At 24.6% G+C, this 17,312-nt stretch overlaps 2 protein-coding genes across 6 annotated transcripts; one reads left to right on the forward strand and one right to left on the reverse strand.

The window, feature by feature from the left end:
- Positions 1 to 2,172: 2,172 nt before the first annotated feature.
- Positions 2,173 to 6,000, reverse strand: LOC126902757 (uncharacterized). Of its 2 annotated transcripts, none has more exons than XM_050680366.1 (4): positions 5,902 to 6,000; positions 5,667 to 5,837; positions 5,120 to 5,272; positions 2,173 to 3,382 (listed from the first exon to the last, which is right to left on the reverse strand). In XM_050680366.1, exons 1-4 carry the CDS (start codon positions 5,968 to 5,970, stop codon positions 3,368 to 3,370), a joined length of 408 nt encoding a protein of 135 aa, XP_050536323.1. In that variant the 5' UTR covers positions 5,971 to 6,000; the 3' UTR covers positions 2,173 to 3,367. The 2 variants fall into 2 exon arrangements, with proteins under 2 accessions (XP_050536323.1, XP_050536322.1); XM_050680365.1 differs by lacking the exon at positions 2,173 to 3,382 and adding an exon at positions 4,097 to 4,495.
- A 1,305-nt stretch (positions 6,001 to 7,305) lies between these two features.
- LOC126902753 (tetratricopeptide repeat protein 12-like) lies at positions 7,306 to 16,961 on the forward strand. Of its 4 annotated transcripts, none has more exons than XM_050680353.1 (6): positions 7,306 to 7,672; positions 12,215 to 12,465; positions 12,538 to 12,735; positions 14,020 to 14,168; positions 15,027 to 15,270; positions 16,740 to 16,957. In XM_050680353.1, exons 2-6 carry the CDS (start codon positions 12,417 to 12,419, stop codon positions 16,763 to 16,765), a joined length of 666 nt encoding a protein of 221 aa, XP_050536310.1. In that variant the 5' UTR covers positions 7,306 to 7,672; positions 12,215 to 12,416; the 3' UTR covers positions 16,766 to 16,957. The 4 variants fall into 4 exon arrangements, with proteins under 4 accessions (XP_050536310.1, XP_050536312.1, XP_050536313.1 ...); XM_050680355.1 differs by having other exon boundaries at positions 12,367 to 12,465; XM_050680354.1 differs by lacking the exon at positions 7,306 to 7,672 and having other exon boundaries at positions 12,280 to 12,298; positions 12,367 to 12,465.
- The last annotated feature ends 351 nt before the right edge of the window (positions 16,962 to 17,312 follow it).

Here is a 17,312-nt window from a genome sequence, read left to right on the forward strand (position 1 = left end):
GTTGTTGTTTATTTATTTTTTTTTACTGCTATCTCTTTTATATGACTTCCTTTAGAAACTTGCTTCGTACACCTACTGTTGGTTAAACACAATCTAGTTGCTGAAGCCTAGCAACGGGGACAGCTTCAGAGGGAGCAAAAACTATCCGCTGTTATGTATTGTCTTCTTATAAGGCCATTGAATACATTTGTGTAACCTTATACAAAAATATAAAATTTTATACCTCCGGATAGTGTCGTGTACATATGGCGTAGTTGTTTTGCATGATATTAGATACGACATCCTTTATTTGTCTCTTACACCCCTTTAAAAGTGAACAAAACGTCTGATTTGTAGAAAAGTGTATCGGATGTCAAGCCTCGAGAACAAAGTAAAACTCGAATTGCTTTCACTCATGCCTGTCAAGTAATGTAGAGGTGTGACAATACAAGATAAATATATTATACAAAATATGTATATCACCAGGTAAAACCGATAGAATGAAAGTTGCACATTGACGTATGTGTGCTAGATTGTACAGTCTGTTGAGATATAATAATCATATTGATAAGTATGTGTTGGTTGAACGTGTCGTCGGCTCCCTAGTGAATTATAAATAAAAGTCTGTAAACACTGTCGACAATCCCTGGCAAAGGTCCCGGCAAGCCGTTTGGCATTGGCCTATTGGCTAGAGAAATTATTCGATCGCCTATACAGTTGATTCACACGCAACTTTTTTTCTTTTTATTTATTTACATTTTTTTCTACATCAACCGGTACTCGTATTGTAAACACTTGACCGCTTGATCTTCATCGGATCATTCAACTTTCGCCCGTTATCTGTGCACTCTTAGCTTAAGCAATTGCTAATTAAATTTACGATGTTCTAAAAAGAGAAAACGAACAGAAAAAAAAATTTAATTATCAAAAAATAAAAGAAACAAAAACAAGCAATCCACTTAATAATTATTTCATAACGTCTTATCTGATAGCCATATAGTCGAGTACAAATTAATTATTAATGATTATCTGTGTCTAAATGTACACGCTGATCGAATGTAAAATCTGCTCATAAATCGCATGTGGACGGAAAATTCGTTGATCGCGTCATATTTTTTTATTGTGTAGCGAAATATTAATAGTCAACAGTTGTACGCAAACACACATTTCGGATAGGCTCTTTGAGTTAAAAATAATCTTCCGTCAATGATGAACGGCCCATAGCATTTTGTTTAATGCCTTCCGCTTTACAAACTATAAGTCATCACAAAAAACATATTAATGGGTGAAAATAAAATTAAAAATAACTCATCGAGGTTAGACCAAAGATGTGTAAAATTTCAATGCAAACGATTAAAAAATAAAGTCATTTAAAATTATAAAAATATATCCTGAACCAGAATAATATGATGTCTCCGATACAATCAATGAAAGTTTTAACGATGAAAATGATACCGATAATTTTTTAATCCAAATGTTGTCCATCCGTAACGTAATGTTTGAATGTTTTAAAAGATGTGAAACTAAACTCTCGGTTTTTTACTGCACAATTGACAGGATGGATGATCTTTACAAATCTTTACGTAGAAAAGCGCTATAGTGTTACGGTAGTAAGCTTACAGTAACTGCGATTTGACGTTTTCAACGCTTAAGTACGGTTGGATAATTCTTATTGTTATCATTTCCTTTTACATCGCAATTCCCATTAAACACATCTCGTTTTAATTTTAAGGTAATATTGCTCGACGTTCAACTACACAGTTAATTTTAAAACGCCAATCAAAAGCGAGATAGGTTAAAATGAGATCTGGCGCGGTAAATTAATAAAGGATTTGTTGAAAAGTTTTTTATTTCTTATTCCAGCGATGATATCAACAGGAAGTTGGTGTAGTCTAATTGTAATTTAAACATTCATAGTTCTATAATATAACTTAGTTAAAGAGTTTATAAGATTTGAGTTATTGCCATAAGAATATGTTTGTCTATCAGGAAACATCAAACAGCATGCTGACATACCAGCAGTAATAAACGTTGCGTTATTCTTTAGCCTTAACTACACATAGTATCTACCCATTGGATCGAAGACAAAATCTAAAAAGTAGTCTGTGTTACATCACGTTGCATTTGTATAGATTTAAAAAACAAATTATGACTATTGTCAATAATTATTAAAAAAAATATATTACTAACTTGGGTATCGGTAGGTAAATCTTGAAGTATTTCAAAATTAAAAAAGGAATAAAATTATTCTATGTTAACTTTAGTTTTGGTAAAGTTTTTTTAAAAAATCGCTATGGGATTTCATGCGTGACTAAGATTATTGTTTAAATTCAATCGTGCTAATTGACTAATCAAATCGCTATTAATGTTAATTCTTTAGATAATAACACAAAACGTTCATTATCAGATTATACCACTCGCTTTGAGTTGGATAAAATAATGTAAGAAATTGTGGATATTTATGAATTTAACTTGAATGTTTACAATAAAATTCAAATATTTTATCAGCAAATTATGTGAAAAAATAAAATATTGTTCTAAGCATAATTACTACTGTAAATGCATTTATCGAGAATATCTGGTAGTTTAATTATATTATAACTATCTAAATAAACTCCTCTGTATATGTTTTGGATACGTTGCAACGAACTAGTATAATTTTGTCTAGTTTTAATAATATAATACTTTTAGTGTTATTGACCCTCGTAGAATGTATGTGTGCTTGACGTATGTGATGTATTCATAAATAAAATAAAAATATAAATCATTAGAACTGAATTTTCTGCTATCAAAACAGACATTTTTTATTATTCCAACGAAGAAATTTATAAGATACTTTCATTGTTAATTTTAAAATAATTCAGATGTGCATTTGAGAAATTATCGTTCGTACTTAAACGGAATGTGAAATTGTCTTCTAATGGACTTTTTGTTGTTTTTTAATTTTTTTTAGTGTATTTATTTTCGTTTTCTAACATATTCTTCGGTAAAGCGTTACAATATAAAATATTGCAAAATTTAACTAGCAAGATTTTTTGAACAACTTAACAGTTTAAAAATAAATCATAATACTCATTATTTGTGAAAACTAATATTATTAATCACGTGGTCCCTAGATTTAGTAACTATAATCCATGTTTATAAACTAATTTTTTAAATTAAAATTTAATCATGATTTTTTTATGAATTTATTAAGTGTAATGAGTGTTATGTAAGCTACAACAAAAAAAATTAACACGAAGAACGATCTATTAGTTGATTAATACCAACTACCATATACGGATATTTGCATTATAAAGTTTTTTACAAATATAGTGTTCACTGAAAAGTAATATTTATAGACTATTATTCACAGTTTTGTTTCAAATTGTAAGCTATTTCATTGATCTCAACATTCAAACATCTGTAAAAATAACAATATCGAATACAAAAGTCAACAGATTTTTTATACAAAGATTAAAAACAAAAAATAGATTTGTCTGGTATCAGGCTACAAAAATAGCCTGTACAAGGAATTACAAGACCTGATACTAAATTTTTACGAGTCCTTACTATTTTTTTCTTATAACTAGAATAGTAGTTTAATAAAAAACAGCTCCACACTTCACACCATTTTTTTTGCTTTTGAATCTACTAAAATTTAAGTATTACTATTTATTCCGGGGGCGGGTTAATCAAAGTAAATTATTTTTATATTTTAAAGTTTCAAAAACCCTTTTTAAAAAATAATTAAGAATACGCCCCTTAACATCGTTTTACATTTATTTGATTACCAATTCTTAAATATTTATTATTTCGTAAGACAACGATCACTTAATTGTTTTTTTAATTAAGTTTATCTTACTGTTCCCATTCTAGTAGGCGACGAACTAGTGTGTTACTATTTCTTATCTTCAACGTTTACAAAAATGATTTCTAAATTTAAATGAGTTCCTAATCCAAAAAAATAAAATCTTAAATTATTTTTTTTGATAACTGTTTATTTTCATATGAATATCAATACATTAATTAAATTTAAAATCGATATGAAAAGTTTAATAATAAAATAACAAAAAAGAAATTTGTATACCTACTAGATGAAAAATCTTTTTTAAGTGACATCCGCAGTCAACAGTCTTAAAACCAATTGCAGAGTGTAAAAAACGTTATAATTATAATAACGTTTAAAATCAAAAATGTTGTCAGTACATAATCAAAAAACCAAAAATATGTGCTCTCAATAAACGTACAATATTGTTAAACATAATATAACTTATTGTGACTTGTACTATTAAGGAGACGTAAACTTATAATAATACCAAAGAAATTATTAATGATAATATTTATTAAACTAATGTTTTAATCGATAAGTCAAAATATAAGCTTGAATATGATATTTTAGCAATTCGATTTCATTAAAATCAAAAAAAGTAACATTTAACTTAAATGTGTACTCCCACCACTTCTCTGTCGGTCCAAAAAACAAAGGTAATGCCGTAGTAGGATCATAAGTAATATTTCTTATGATGTAGTCTCCCTAAAACGCAAATATAGAAATTATTCTGTAGTGTGGTCAAATTGAAAAAATATTTTTGATAACATAAACATTATTTATATTTTCAAACGTTATTGCCCTTATGGATCCGGTGCACTAATTTCAAAACTAATTTAAAAGAAATGCATTAGATCAAATTTATTTTTCAATATCAATTAAGTACTTAATTTATAGTAATCAACTATTATGGAGTAAATGATAATTAAAATCATTTATATTATTTATAGCGATGTCCATAGAAGAGTTTTCGACAAAAAATGGAACAACATTTTAATTAATAAATAAAAATTACAGGAGAAATATTTAAAAAATGTTATTCCTTAAAGCTAAAGCAAAATGTTGTATTAGTTTTTCTAATAAAAATGTCCTTATATGAAATTATTTATTTTTGTGGATATTAAATCAATTAATTCATGGGGTTAACACAATTCTTGAACAATTATGATTAGTGTCATTTATCAAAGATATGAAATTGTAGATATTTAAACTATTAAAATTACATATTATTAAATTTAATTTTATAGGTAAAGAGATAATTTTAAATTATAATTTAAGATTTTTCATAAATTTAGATATATTATTTCTTTAAATTACTTGAGTGATTACCTGAAATGGACATTTTATTTCACGATTACGATAGCCAATTTGTATCAAAGATAAGCCATATTCGACTTTATCACATATGTTTGTAATTTCCATAACTTTATGTATTTTACAATCCATGTAATATTCTTTGCATTTTATCAACTCAATATAGCCCTTAATTTCAATAAAAATCAATTATGATGAAAACATAATTATCATTAAAAAAAAATGTGCTCAATTGGTTTTTGTGTTACAACACGCAATTAATTACAAATTGTACATAAAAGAGTTATTAAAAAATTGAACATCTGGCCCAATATAAAAAATGTAAATGGCCAACCATGTAACATTCAGAAAAATTTAGAGGTAGGATAGGGATGAAAATGTTTACGGTGCACGTTAGTGATATAATTTTAAAAATTATAATTTAATTAAAAAAAATTAAATTTTTTCTTACGTTTAACCCTCTCTCCCGCGAAAAATTTTGAGTACATAACATTAACGAATGAACATATAACATTGCATACTGAAATATTTACGTTTTTTTAAAATGTCTGATTGGACTTACTCGGTATGGTATTACTTTCAAATATGTTGTACAATTTAAGTTAATGAACTGTTTATCATAATATTGAACGTACTCAGCATAGGAATTTCCAATAGATTTGTTGGATGTTACACTTTGTAACTTTGTCAGTCGGTATGAGTGTTGAATGGGTCGTAACACAGAAAACAACCCCTAATTAAAATGAAAAAAATCAATACAATTATTTTAGTTATACAAATTTTAATAGTAAAAATACCGCAGAAAAAGCCAATGCGAAAAAAAAATTTAAAACGTTAAGCAATTTTATAAAAATCATTGTAACCATGAAACCGATATACTCTAACACTGGATGAAAATAAACATGTAAAATATTTATTTTTTTATTAAAACTCTGTTTGTAAAAAAAATATTTTTCCCAATAATCATATCTATATTTTAAATCTTTCCGTTAAAAATAACACGGAAATAAACATTATATGTATTACATTTTTAAATTTAACTGTGAAATAATAATAAATATTTTTTCAATAAAGATAGTTATTCTAGAATAAAAATAATTTTATCATGTGATGTTGCCACTGTATATGTTGCCTCAAGTCTACTCAACTTGTAACCCACTTGTTTATACTATTTTCCAATTATAATAATAGTGGGAAAGTTTCAATGTATTAAATGTTTAATAGTTTTAACTCGACACTACCTCATGTTTTTATGGAAATAAATAAGCATAAAAAAACGGTAGCACAGTTGGGCCGTGGCACATGACGTTGTATATGACAATGATAAAAACCATTGTCATAAGAAACGCTTCTATGCAAATCTGTAGATAATGTTAAATATTAAGAAATTGGTGGACTATTCCAAAAGTAACATCATCTCTTTTTCCTTTGATTATATCCTAATTAGTAGACTTTAATATATAAGTATAATATTTTATATTTACTGTTAAATACCTATTATTTTAATTAAATTTATTATGAAATTAATATTTGATAATTTAATATTGTAATTATTACGGAGAAACTATAAAAAAAATTAAAGTAGTTGTTATTTCTATGATAAACATGTATAAAAACTAAAGGGCTTGAAGCAATATTTTTCAAAAAAAATAAAAGTTGTATGTTACATATGAATAAATTTACTGATCTACAAGGAATTTTCATCTAAGACCAAAATGTACTTTTCTAAATTCATTTTCACGCCTATTTCAAATATACAATTAGATTTTTTCAAGTAGTTAAAAAAGTAAACTTTTCATGCAAAAGTTTCTGTTTTGAATCCTCCTCTATGGGTAGTTAGAAGGTCAAGTTTTCAAAAATTTATATCAGAAGAAAGGGAAATACCTAAGGTATTTATATAAAAACAAAATTTTAGATTCGTTCATTTTTCAAAAAGTTATAACTGTTTTGAGAAAAAAAAGTTTTAAAAATTTCAACATATATCGTTTTTAGAAATCGTATTATTTTTGGGGATTTTCCCCATTTAAAAGGAACGAGGGAATTTTTCCAATTTTAAAGTGCAATGTCTTCAAATCGATACGATTTGTGATTTTATTGTTAAAAGAAAATGATGCCGTAAGAACTGAGAAAAAATGACAACAAGCACAAAAAAAATTAACGCATCTTGATAAAATTAATACCTTCTCAGATTCACATCAAAACTAATATTAAAATTAAGACCTTCATAGTGTAAGAACATTTATTACTATGTTCTTACCACTTATATTACACAGGTTTTATTTCCATTTACTTAATTCGTAATATATATTAATTAACATAGAGGGAGATGCTGATTTGACAATTCTACTCGTCTGTAGCCCGGAGCTACTGACATCGAACCAACAAAGGACAATTGTGTTTGAGTGGCCGTTATAGACATAGTTTTCAATACTATTACTTTCGTCTTATTTATATTATTTATAACTTAACTTGTTTTATTCAACGACCTGTCTATCGCCAATTGTCATCATAGCCAACCAACTCCGTCTCACTTGGATATACCTACTAACCAATTGTAGTAGGATTCAGGTCAGTATTGTACATTACATATAACTTATATTTACTGAACATCTAAAATATACATTTACTTTGTCGCTGACATAAAACAATTGTCTAATTTTATTTAATAATCTATCCTCTATAACTAAGTTACACGATTGCCTGTGTCTCCTTCAGGTAATTAAAACTCATTTAAGGACATAGGGACGATATTTGGGCAAACGTCGGGTAGCTTTCAATTCTTGGTTTTGACCAAGATCACTATTAATCTAGTCTCTAACAATAGCTTCGCACTGAAGCTAAAATTTAATATATACATTCTGCATTCTATATATTCTAAAAATGCCAGTCACTAATGACTTGAAAATTCGATTGTGGGGTGTCATACATCCTATTAAATTGTCACTTAAAAAAATGTCTGAAAGAAAATGAGATTTTCGTTGGAAATTAGTTCTAGACTTGTACTACAAATAACGGTCAATATTTATATTTTTATTAATTAGTATACAAAGAGGAAAAACAAGCACTATAATAAAAAACTACCAAACTTATATTTTTAAAAGTTTTTAACATGAACTTTTATTTTTTTTTTAAGTTGTTGAAATTTTATTTATTGATTACAAAACTACAGCTATTTATGCAAAAAAAATCTGTGATCAAAGTTTACCGTTCATTTACAAGTTTATATGGTACTTTGATATTTGACGTTTAAAAACTTTTAGTTAACGCTAACAAACATAAATAACAACACATTTATTTATTGTCTTAAGTTTTACTTGAAGTTTACTTGAGTTGTCGTTATTACATAACTCCTTCCGTCGGAAAATTTACATATTCATATGCTGCAATAGTTAATAAAACATGATTATTTTATTAATTGAATTAAGATTTATAAGCTAATATTGTTATATTAACAGGTGATTATATTAATTTATCTAAAATTCTGAATGAAATATTTTAATTTTTCAAAAAAATAGAAACACAGCACAGTGGGGTTGCCATACAGTTTGGACAAATATAGACATTATCTGACAGTAATTGACTTCACTATTATAAAAACGCTTTAATACAAATCTCTTAAATTTCATAATAATTTGTGTAATTGTAATTTAAATGTTTTAAAATTTTACTCAAATATTAAATGCTTGTTAAATTACACAGGACAAAAACTATTTTCTTGTTTAAAATTTGTATATAATTTCTTTAAGGAATTTTGATGCTAATTACGAATCTGGATTCAGATATTTACTATCACTTTTTGTTTTAAATATAAATACTAATTAGTATTATTATTCGATGATTACATAATAAAATCGTCATAAAAAATATGATTGAATTGAAGAAGAATTGTGCATAGATTGGGACTATTCCATCAAGTTAAATCGATTTTTTGGATCTTTATAGTTGAGACATTTTTACAAAAAAAAAAAAACTGAACATTCAAGTTTAACTTTTTTTTGGTTTAATTTATTATAATGAAATTTAAAACGTTAAATAGATAATATTTTAAAAATTAAAAAAATAGTAACTTTGTATATTTTGAGTAAATACAAAAAAATTTTACTAATAATACAACAAATAACGGATAATCTCGAAAATTTACAACAAATATTAGTTATTTATAACTCTCCTATAATTGTTATATTTTGATGTAATTAAACTAATGATATAATACAATCTTATATATTTTTAATTATAAATATGACGTCCAATTATATTTTTACGTATGAAAATTGTATAACTAATTATTTGTATAATTATAAAGAAATGGAGAGGCGCTATCAAGGACACTCATATACGGCAATAATGGCAGATTTAGTTATTAAATGTTATAACGTGATCAGAAATAAAGTATTTTTAAAAGAAAATCAAATAAACACAGATTTTTATGAAAAGAAAATGTTGATTTTTCGGTATTTATGTAAGAATTGGTATCCTTTCACTTTTTATTTACTCTAAAAGCATAAAGTTAATATTTTTTAATCTTTATATAATTTAAACCAAAAAAAAGAGCATATGCGAAAATTTATTTTTTTTTTTTAATTTACACTCAAACTCAACTTTAAAGATCCAAAATATCGGTTAAACTTTATGGAAATGTTTCAAATTATGTACAATTTTTATTGAACATCATGAAATATTTTTAGGAAAATTAAAAAAAACAAATTATACTTTTTTATAATAATTTTTAATCAAAATAGATGTAATAGAAAAAAATCGGAATGGTGTCGAAATTACTTAAGAAATTTCATAAACAATAAAATATTTTTTGTTGTTTTTTGTGTTCAAATATTTATTTGAAAATAAAGTACTTTTTTGGAAAAATTGAGACAACAATGAGATTATTATTATTTTTTTATTGTAATTGTAATTGTAAATTTTATTGTATTAATGTTTCAATAACATTAATTTGGTATACGTTTTTATAAGACAGATGATCCGGAATATTTTCAAACTTAAGGTTTTATAAAATGCATATTAAAAGAAATTTTACAGTTATTAAAAAAAATTATAGTATATTTTGTTAAAATTTCATTTTAATCAGTAATTAAAAAAAGTTGCAACATTTTTAAAATTCAGCTATTTTTAAATTACATTTTTATGGTATAATAATTTTGAGATTGTAAATTAAATTTCCAAAATTGAGACGTATTTAAAATTTTCGGCAATGTTAGTTTCAACTAAATTAAAAATAGGTTCATTTAAAAAGTTCGTTTAAAAATATATTAATTAATTTAAATATATTGTTGTAAATTTTAACTAGCTATAAATGGCAATATACTTAAGTATATAATATATATAATATATATATGTCCACTACTTGATTTAATAATATGAATATATATTTAGTAAATCAGCAGAAAACCTAAGTTTATGAACTAGAATTAATTTTGTTTATCTCTTCACCCTATAAAAATCAATAATAATTATGTTTGACTCTTGAAAATCCTTACTCTTAATTTTTTAAAGCACATTGGTCATATTTTTAGAAAAAAAAACATTTTTATGCAACCATTAAAGATTTAAAGTAACTTTTTTTTATATAATACAAACAACGTGAGTTATGTTTTCTTATTGATAAAATAAAAATAAAACCTCGTTTCTAAAAAAATTTTACTGATAGATTAGACACTTTATTAAAGTACACAGAGCTAATGATTTTTATAATTTCATTTTAACTGACTAGATTATAAGAGATAATTTAGGCTGAAACATCTTATTAGATATCTCCAAAATTTGTTTAAGTGAACATTTCCTTAAATGCAATCTGCTACAATTAAATGAGATGCATAATTTATTTGATGTTGAGATTATATCTCAACATTTGTTTTTGCCTGAATTGCTTTGTTTTAGCAAGTTAAATAGTATTTACTATCCTCAACATTTGTTAATAATAAACAAAAGTTATTTAATTACTTTATTGATACTATTATAATAATTTTTTGACGAAAAAAATATTGAAAAGATTTTTTGGTAATTTTAACATAATAAAACTAGACACTAAGAGAAAACTATATTGTGTAAAAATAAAAATCATCAAAGACCATTTTAATTGAATCAAATACATTATACCTTAAGGGTGGTGCTCTGTATAGATTAATGAAACAGAAACAAATATGTTATATGATTCAAATAGTAATCTTACACTGTCTTGACTAGTAAATGTCTTCATGATAATATAATATAATATTTGTAAACTTAATACGTCTTAATTTTGAAAATTAAATTTACAAACATTTTTGTATCATCGAAACTCTATGGATTTTAAATAAATACTAGTAACATCTATGTACGTTTTATAAAAAATGGTCATATTAATTTCTTTACTAAATTATACTTGTTGATATATATTGTTTATTCAGCATTAAATAATGTGTTCGTTTATCTATTTACCCTTTAAAATATTCATAACCGTACCTATTTTTTATTCTTTATTTTCTGATAAATGTTTAAAGTTTATCCCTAATAATTTTATTTGTGAATGGTATAAATGACCATTAACCTTTCTTTAATCGAATTATCAAAAGCTAAAAAGATAAATTTAGAAATGACCAATTTTTTACATGTTAGAAAATTTAGGGCTATTTTACAATATATCAAATATAACAAAAACAAGTTAAAAAGAATAACCTCGTCTCTAAGGAATATTCTTGAAAAGATTAGTACGGACATTTTACAACGCTCTTTATGTATTAATTATTACATTTACTTTTATTGTTTTTATATTTAAGGTTAACTATTTGCCAATGATTAAGATGTTTAAATATTTTTATTTGACATAGTAATTATTAATATTTGTAGTATAATGTATAATGCAATTTGAAATCACGGAAAAAGATAGTAATTAAAATTTATATTTTATAATTAAAAATAGAGGAAGTTTTTGTGTGAATAGATTTTTTAATCCTCACCTTCAGATTAAAATTGAATGTATGTGACTAAATTATGGTAATTAAATAAATTATAAAGTTTTCGCTTTTTTTAAATCTATGAATCGCTATAGATTCTATTTATAAACAAAAATTTATTGTATGCATTGGTGATAATTATAATTTAAAAGTTCATTGTTAGGTTTATGATAATAGTATTTAACTTAAATACATGGAGAAGTTAAAGTCTAAATACATTATACCTAACTAATATTGCATAGCAACGGTAAGCATATTCAATATCATATTTCTCCATGGAAACTGTTCAATTAGTTTTTTTTCAATTTTTTCAAGCTGATTTTGTAAATTTTGATTGAACAAATCGTAAAAAATCAACTAACATAATGGAAGACGAAGATTTTGATGAATCCATGCGAAAAGTTAATCTAATCGGTAAATATTTTTTTAGTTTATCCGTTTAAATGCTAAAAATATTTCAACATTTAATTTAAATATATATAATAGGTGGTATTGTTAAAGACATAGCCTCTAAAGACGATTGTAAATCTCGTTTGGGAATGATCCGTGCTGAAGAGCTGCTAGGGAACTATGATAAAACGTGGGATGAAAGTTCATTGAAAACCGTTCAAAACGGTACAAAAATTAATCTTAAAGCTTTTGAAGATTTAAATACGCATAATGAGAAAGTCCCAACAGACGCAGGTTTAGTACAGTAATTTTGATAATTCCGTTGAGTGATTACTTTGTGAACGCGTATTTATTTTTCATTACGAATAAAATACAACTTTTCGTAATTTACGTTATTAAATAAACCTATTGAATATAGAAACTCTTGTTTTATAACATTTCTAATGCGTTTGCTAAGTGTAAAGATTGTAGTATTCATTTCAGATGTTAATTAATTAAACAGAAAATGAGGTTTCACTAAAAGTGTTAAGCATAGAACAAGGAAAGAATAAGATAATATGTATAAATATTTCCCTTCCAAATAGTTAAACTGTGAAATATTTCCAAAGAATCAATTATTTTAGTTACATGGAACTGAACGTATTGTTTTCTGATTTCTATTCATCACCACATGCTATGTTATCACAATTCATTATTTTTATTGTTATTGTAATCATAGCGAAGCAAGAACTTGTACTGTTCAGTATTTATATGGTGTCTGATTAGATTACCTAATTGTAGATGATATCATTAATTACACTAAAAAATGCCTATGTTCAGCAATTATTAATAAAACAAAAAATTGCTCTATAGCTTCAAACAAATAGTAGTTAAAAAGTTTAATGTAATTATATGCCTACTGTACTGGAATTTATAATTGTTACACAATATTGAACTTTACATTTAAACAAACACAATTATATTACATCTATATTATTTAAATTTAATACACATTATGTGTTGCAATGGCTTAAATTATATTATAATTTCGATAGTATATATTTAACGGTGACATCCAAATTTATACTGAATAATAGATTATACAGCCCTTATTGATGTTTATTAAAAATTTAGATCAGAAAAACATTTTATATTATTTTTGATTTTTGTTGTAATGTACACAATTTAACTTGAAACATTCGATGATACAGATTTTATTTAAACATTTTATTTAGCTAAAATTTATAAATTATAAGCTACTACAGCTTAAATTTTAGAAATGATAAAAAAATAAATATTTATTTTTTTGCTTGTTTAAAATTGGACCTTTGAAATATAGTCAATGGATGTCAAAGCAGTTCAGTATTAATTAAAATAAATTTTTATTTCAAATAATTTGATGTTAACAACTTGTTAAAAAATGTATTACCTTTTTTGATACTTTGATATAATAAGACTACTTATAATTGATTCTTAAATGAATAAAAACAAATCCTTTGTTATATTTAAATTTAAAAAATTTAAATAATTATAATAGTAATTGATGAATATTTTTTACGAAAAATCTTCTCTTTACGGGCAATATTTGTTTTTTTTTAGCTGGTTTTATGGCATACGTGGAAAGAGATGCAAAACAGAGAGCTGATGCTAAAAAAAAAGAAATTAAACAATCAGACTATTTTAAGACCATGGGTAACCACGAGTATAGGAATAAAAATTTCGAAAAAGCTTTAATTTATTATAATCAGGTAAACGGTATCAGCAATCTAATAAAATGTAAATGAGAAAATGAGATATAAAAAATATCATTTAATGAAATGAAAGTTTTTGTACACTTTCTAAAAAATAATATTCCTATGGCATATTTAAATTATATAATACAAGTTTAGTGAATATTTTGTGTTTGAGTTTTAACTAATACTCTAATAACTATAAAGTAATAGTAAAATATTTACAATCATTTTAATATTTATTCTCCACAAAAACCTAACTAAGAAAAAGTTCCAACCCCCTGCCTATCAAAATAGTAATGTTTATATTATATACAAATTTGATTTCTCTTTAGTCCATAAACTTCAACCCTACTTTAATGAGCAACTACTTTTATAAATAATAAATTACTCTTTTATTCGTATTGCATAACACTTAACCAGTTTTGGAATGAGATATAAAATAGATTATTCCACAACTTTTTAATAAATCCCGTGAAAGGGACAACCTTAAACCTCTTTTGTTTTTTTTTTTGAGATTTTTTTTTCCATCTACTATCATTCAAAAAAGTACTGAGTTGATACTTTGTCAGAAATCGGCTAAGTGTTAAGCAATATGGACAAGGAGCAAGTTTGCTAATAAAAGTAGGATTGAAATTTATAAGCTAAAGAAAAAACGGAGGATTAATGGGGATTAGAAAAAATGGGTGTATTATTCGTTAAAAGATACACCAGCATTTCTAGAACTTAGCCTGGCGTACTGCCGTGCGCTCAGATAAAGGGATATAATTAGAATTTACAAATCAAACTCCAAAACTCAAGAGTTCATTTTTAATACTAATTTATTTTTCACTTCATTTACTGAAATTTCAGATAACATGCCGTTTGATTTTTTAGGCGATTGATGTTCGCAAAGACAGTTGTGTACTGTATACCAATAGAGCATTGACAAAGATCAACTTGGGTTTGTTAGACGAAGCTGTTGCCGATTGTGATAAGGCGTTGCGCATCAATGAACGGTCGCTGAACGCATTGCTGTATAAAGCGGAAGCTTTAAACGGGTTGGGTGACATGGCGGTGGCAAAGCAAGTATTAGCTGACGCCCTGAACACTTATCCAGACAAGACACAACGCATACAAGGTTAGTGGTATAAAATACAATAATCCGTAGTACACGATTCACGTTTATTTGTGTTAAAGTAATTAATTAAACACATGCTATTTATTAAATTAATTAAAATTAATAATTACATCTTATCCTACGCATAAAATATACATTAATAATTAGTTGTAGTTTTGAAAACGATCGATTTTTAACAAAAATAACAAAAAACACGAAAAACAAATGCTAAAGGGGAGAAAGGTAAAATTATGGTGAACGTGTACAATTTTTGTATGACTGTAATTTTTTCGTAAAGACAAGCTAAATAATTTTAAGATGTTAGATTACATTAATAGATTCAAATCAAATTTATTTGTCACTCATGTCTACTGATAGATTTTAACGATTTTTTTTGTCTGAGTGTCATTTTAAATTGTTAAAAATTAATCAGATACTATAACGGTTAGAAGATTTTCAACAGTTAAAAAGTATAAATGCATTAAAATCATTCACGTTAAATTAATATATTATTGAAAACAATAATAAACACAACAAATTACTTAAAAATTTTCTCAAAAGTACTTAATAATGTTTTATGATCATCTATTCATTAAATTAGTCGTCAAATATTGATTATATTTATTTTAATCTGATTTGAGTTTCTTAATTTTGTTTATAAATACACAATCAAAAAAAAAAAAATTATTTTTTTAGATTTAGATAAATTAAAATTTTTTTTTTAATATCAATTTTCAAAGCAAAACAATATAGATTCCACCAGTGAACTATATTTCTTTTTAAATTTAATTTTATTAAGGATATTTATTCAAAAGTTAGAACTAATTAAGTTATATTATATATTTTAAATTTTATTACATAAATAAAAAATAATATACAGGGTGATTTTTTTATCATAATCCACTCAAATACTTACAGAATAAATATAATTAAAACATTTTTTATTTTGGTTATCTTTAGTCAGACATTATTCTTGAATTATTAACTATGTAATACTTTTTAAGTTCATCCCTTATGCCTTGTAAGGGTTTAAACTTTGTTTTTTTAAATGGGAACTCATATTTTGAATTAAATAAAATGTTTGAGTTTTTAATTTAATATTAAATGGCATTTGAATTATTAATATAACTTTATTTGTTTATTAGATATAAACATTTAAAGTTTCAAATCTTTGATTTAATATACATAGTACACAAGGTATTACAAATACAGGTAGCTAATTAGTTTTTTATAAGGGATAAATTTAAAAAGTATTACATAGTTAATAATTCAAGAATAATATCTAACTAAAGATAACCAAAAAAAAAAAATGTTTAAATTATATTTATTCTATAGTAATTGAGTGGGTTATGATAAAAAAATCACTCTGTATAATAAATTTTATGGATAAAATTTTTTTTTTTTAATTTCTTTAATGTTGCTCTTAAACTAAACAATATAAGATCTACCAACAAATATCCAAATTTAAAATTTATCTTAATTTGTTTTAGATTACCGAAAGAAGTTGAATTTATGAGAGATTTTCTACTTGTCATGCTTCATTTTCAGTTATTTTTGAATAAGAAAAATAGAAATGACTATTAATATTTTAAATTATATATTATCAAATAAATAAGTCAACGTTTATTTATTTCGAAAAAATTATCTTCTAACAATAATTTATAAAAATAAAACAGAAAAAATACTTTAAAAATTATTAATGTATTTTTTCTACTAATTTTAATAAAATAATCTCACTCACGGGCGGCCAATGGGGACAAAGAGAGCAGTTGTCCCCTTTACTTTTATCCTGATTAATTTTTATAATCGTTATGTATTATTAAAAATTATGAAAAATTAAATTTTTATAATTAAAAAATAAAAAAAAATAAATTTTTTAAAATTGTTTTATGAATGCCAATGATTAAGAGCATTATTTTAATGAAATTCGTGTTTGGTTTTTATTGTTTAATGTGACTGCAAGTGTCTATTAAAATAACATTTTTAAGGATGCTAATTATATTTGTTCTCTGTAGTAAAAAACACTATACATGTATATACATAATAGCATATTAAAANTTCTC

This window comes from Daktulosphaira vitifoliae, unplaced genomic scaffold, assembly GCF_025091365.1.
Source record: "Daktulosphaira vitifoliae isolate Bord-2020 unplaced genomic scaffold, ASM2509136v1 Scaffold_3, whole genome shotgun sequence".
Classification (NCBI taxonomy): domain Eukaryota; kingdom Metazoa; phylum Arthropoda; class Insecta; order Hemiptera; family Phylloxeridae; genus Daktulosphaira; species Daktulosphaira vitifoliae.

Excerpts from the sequence above, each read along its gene's own strand:
- LOC126902757 (XM_050680365.1), bottom strand. The coding sequence starts at position 5,970 with ATGGTTACAATGATTTTTATAAAATTGCTTAACGTTTTAAATTTTTTT. Across the intron at positions 5,838-5,901 it reads TCGCATTGGCTTTTTCTGCG|GGGTTGTTTTCTGTGTTACG; the intron begins GTATTTTTACTA and ends CATTTTAATTAG. Across the intron at positions 5,273-5,666 it reads TGAAAGTAATACCATACCGA|GGCTATATTGAGTTGATAAA; the intron begins GTAAGTCCAATC and ends ATTGAAATTAAG.
- LOC126902753 (XM_050680353.1), top strand. The coding sequence starts at position 12,417 with ATGGAAGACGAAGATTTTGATGAATCCATGCGAAAAGTTAATCTAATC. Across the intron at positions 12,466-12,537 it reads GCGAAAAGTTAATCTAATCG|GTGGTATTGTTAAAGACATA; the intron begins GTAAATATTTTT and ends TATATATAATAG. Across the intron at positions 12,736-14,019 it reads GAAAGTCCCAACAGACGCAG|CTGGTTTTATGGCATACGTG; the intron begins GTTTAGTACAGT and ends GTTTTTTTTTAG.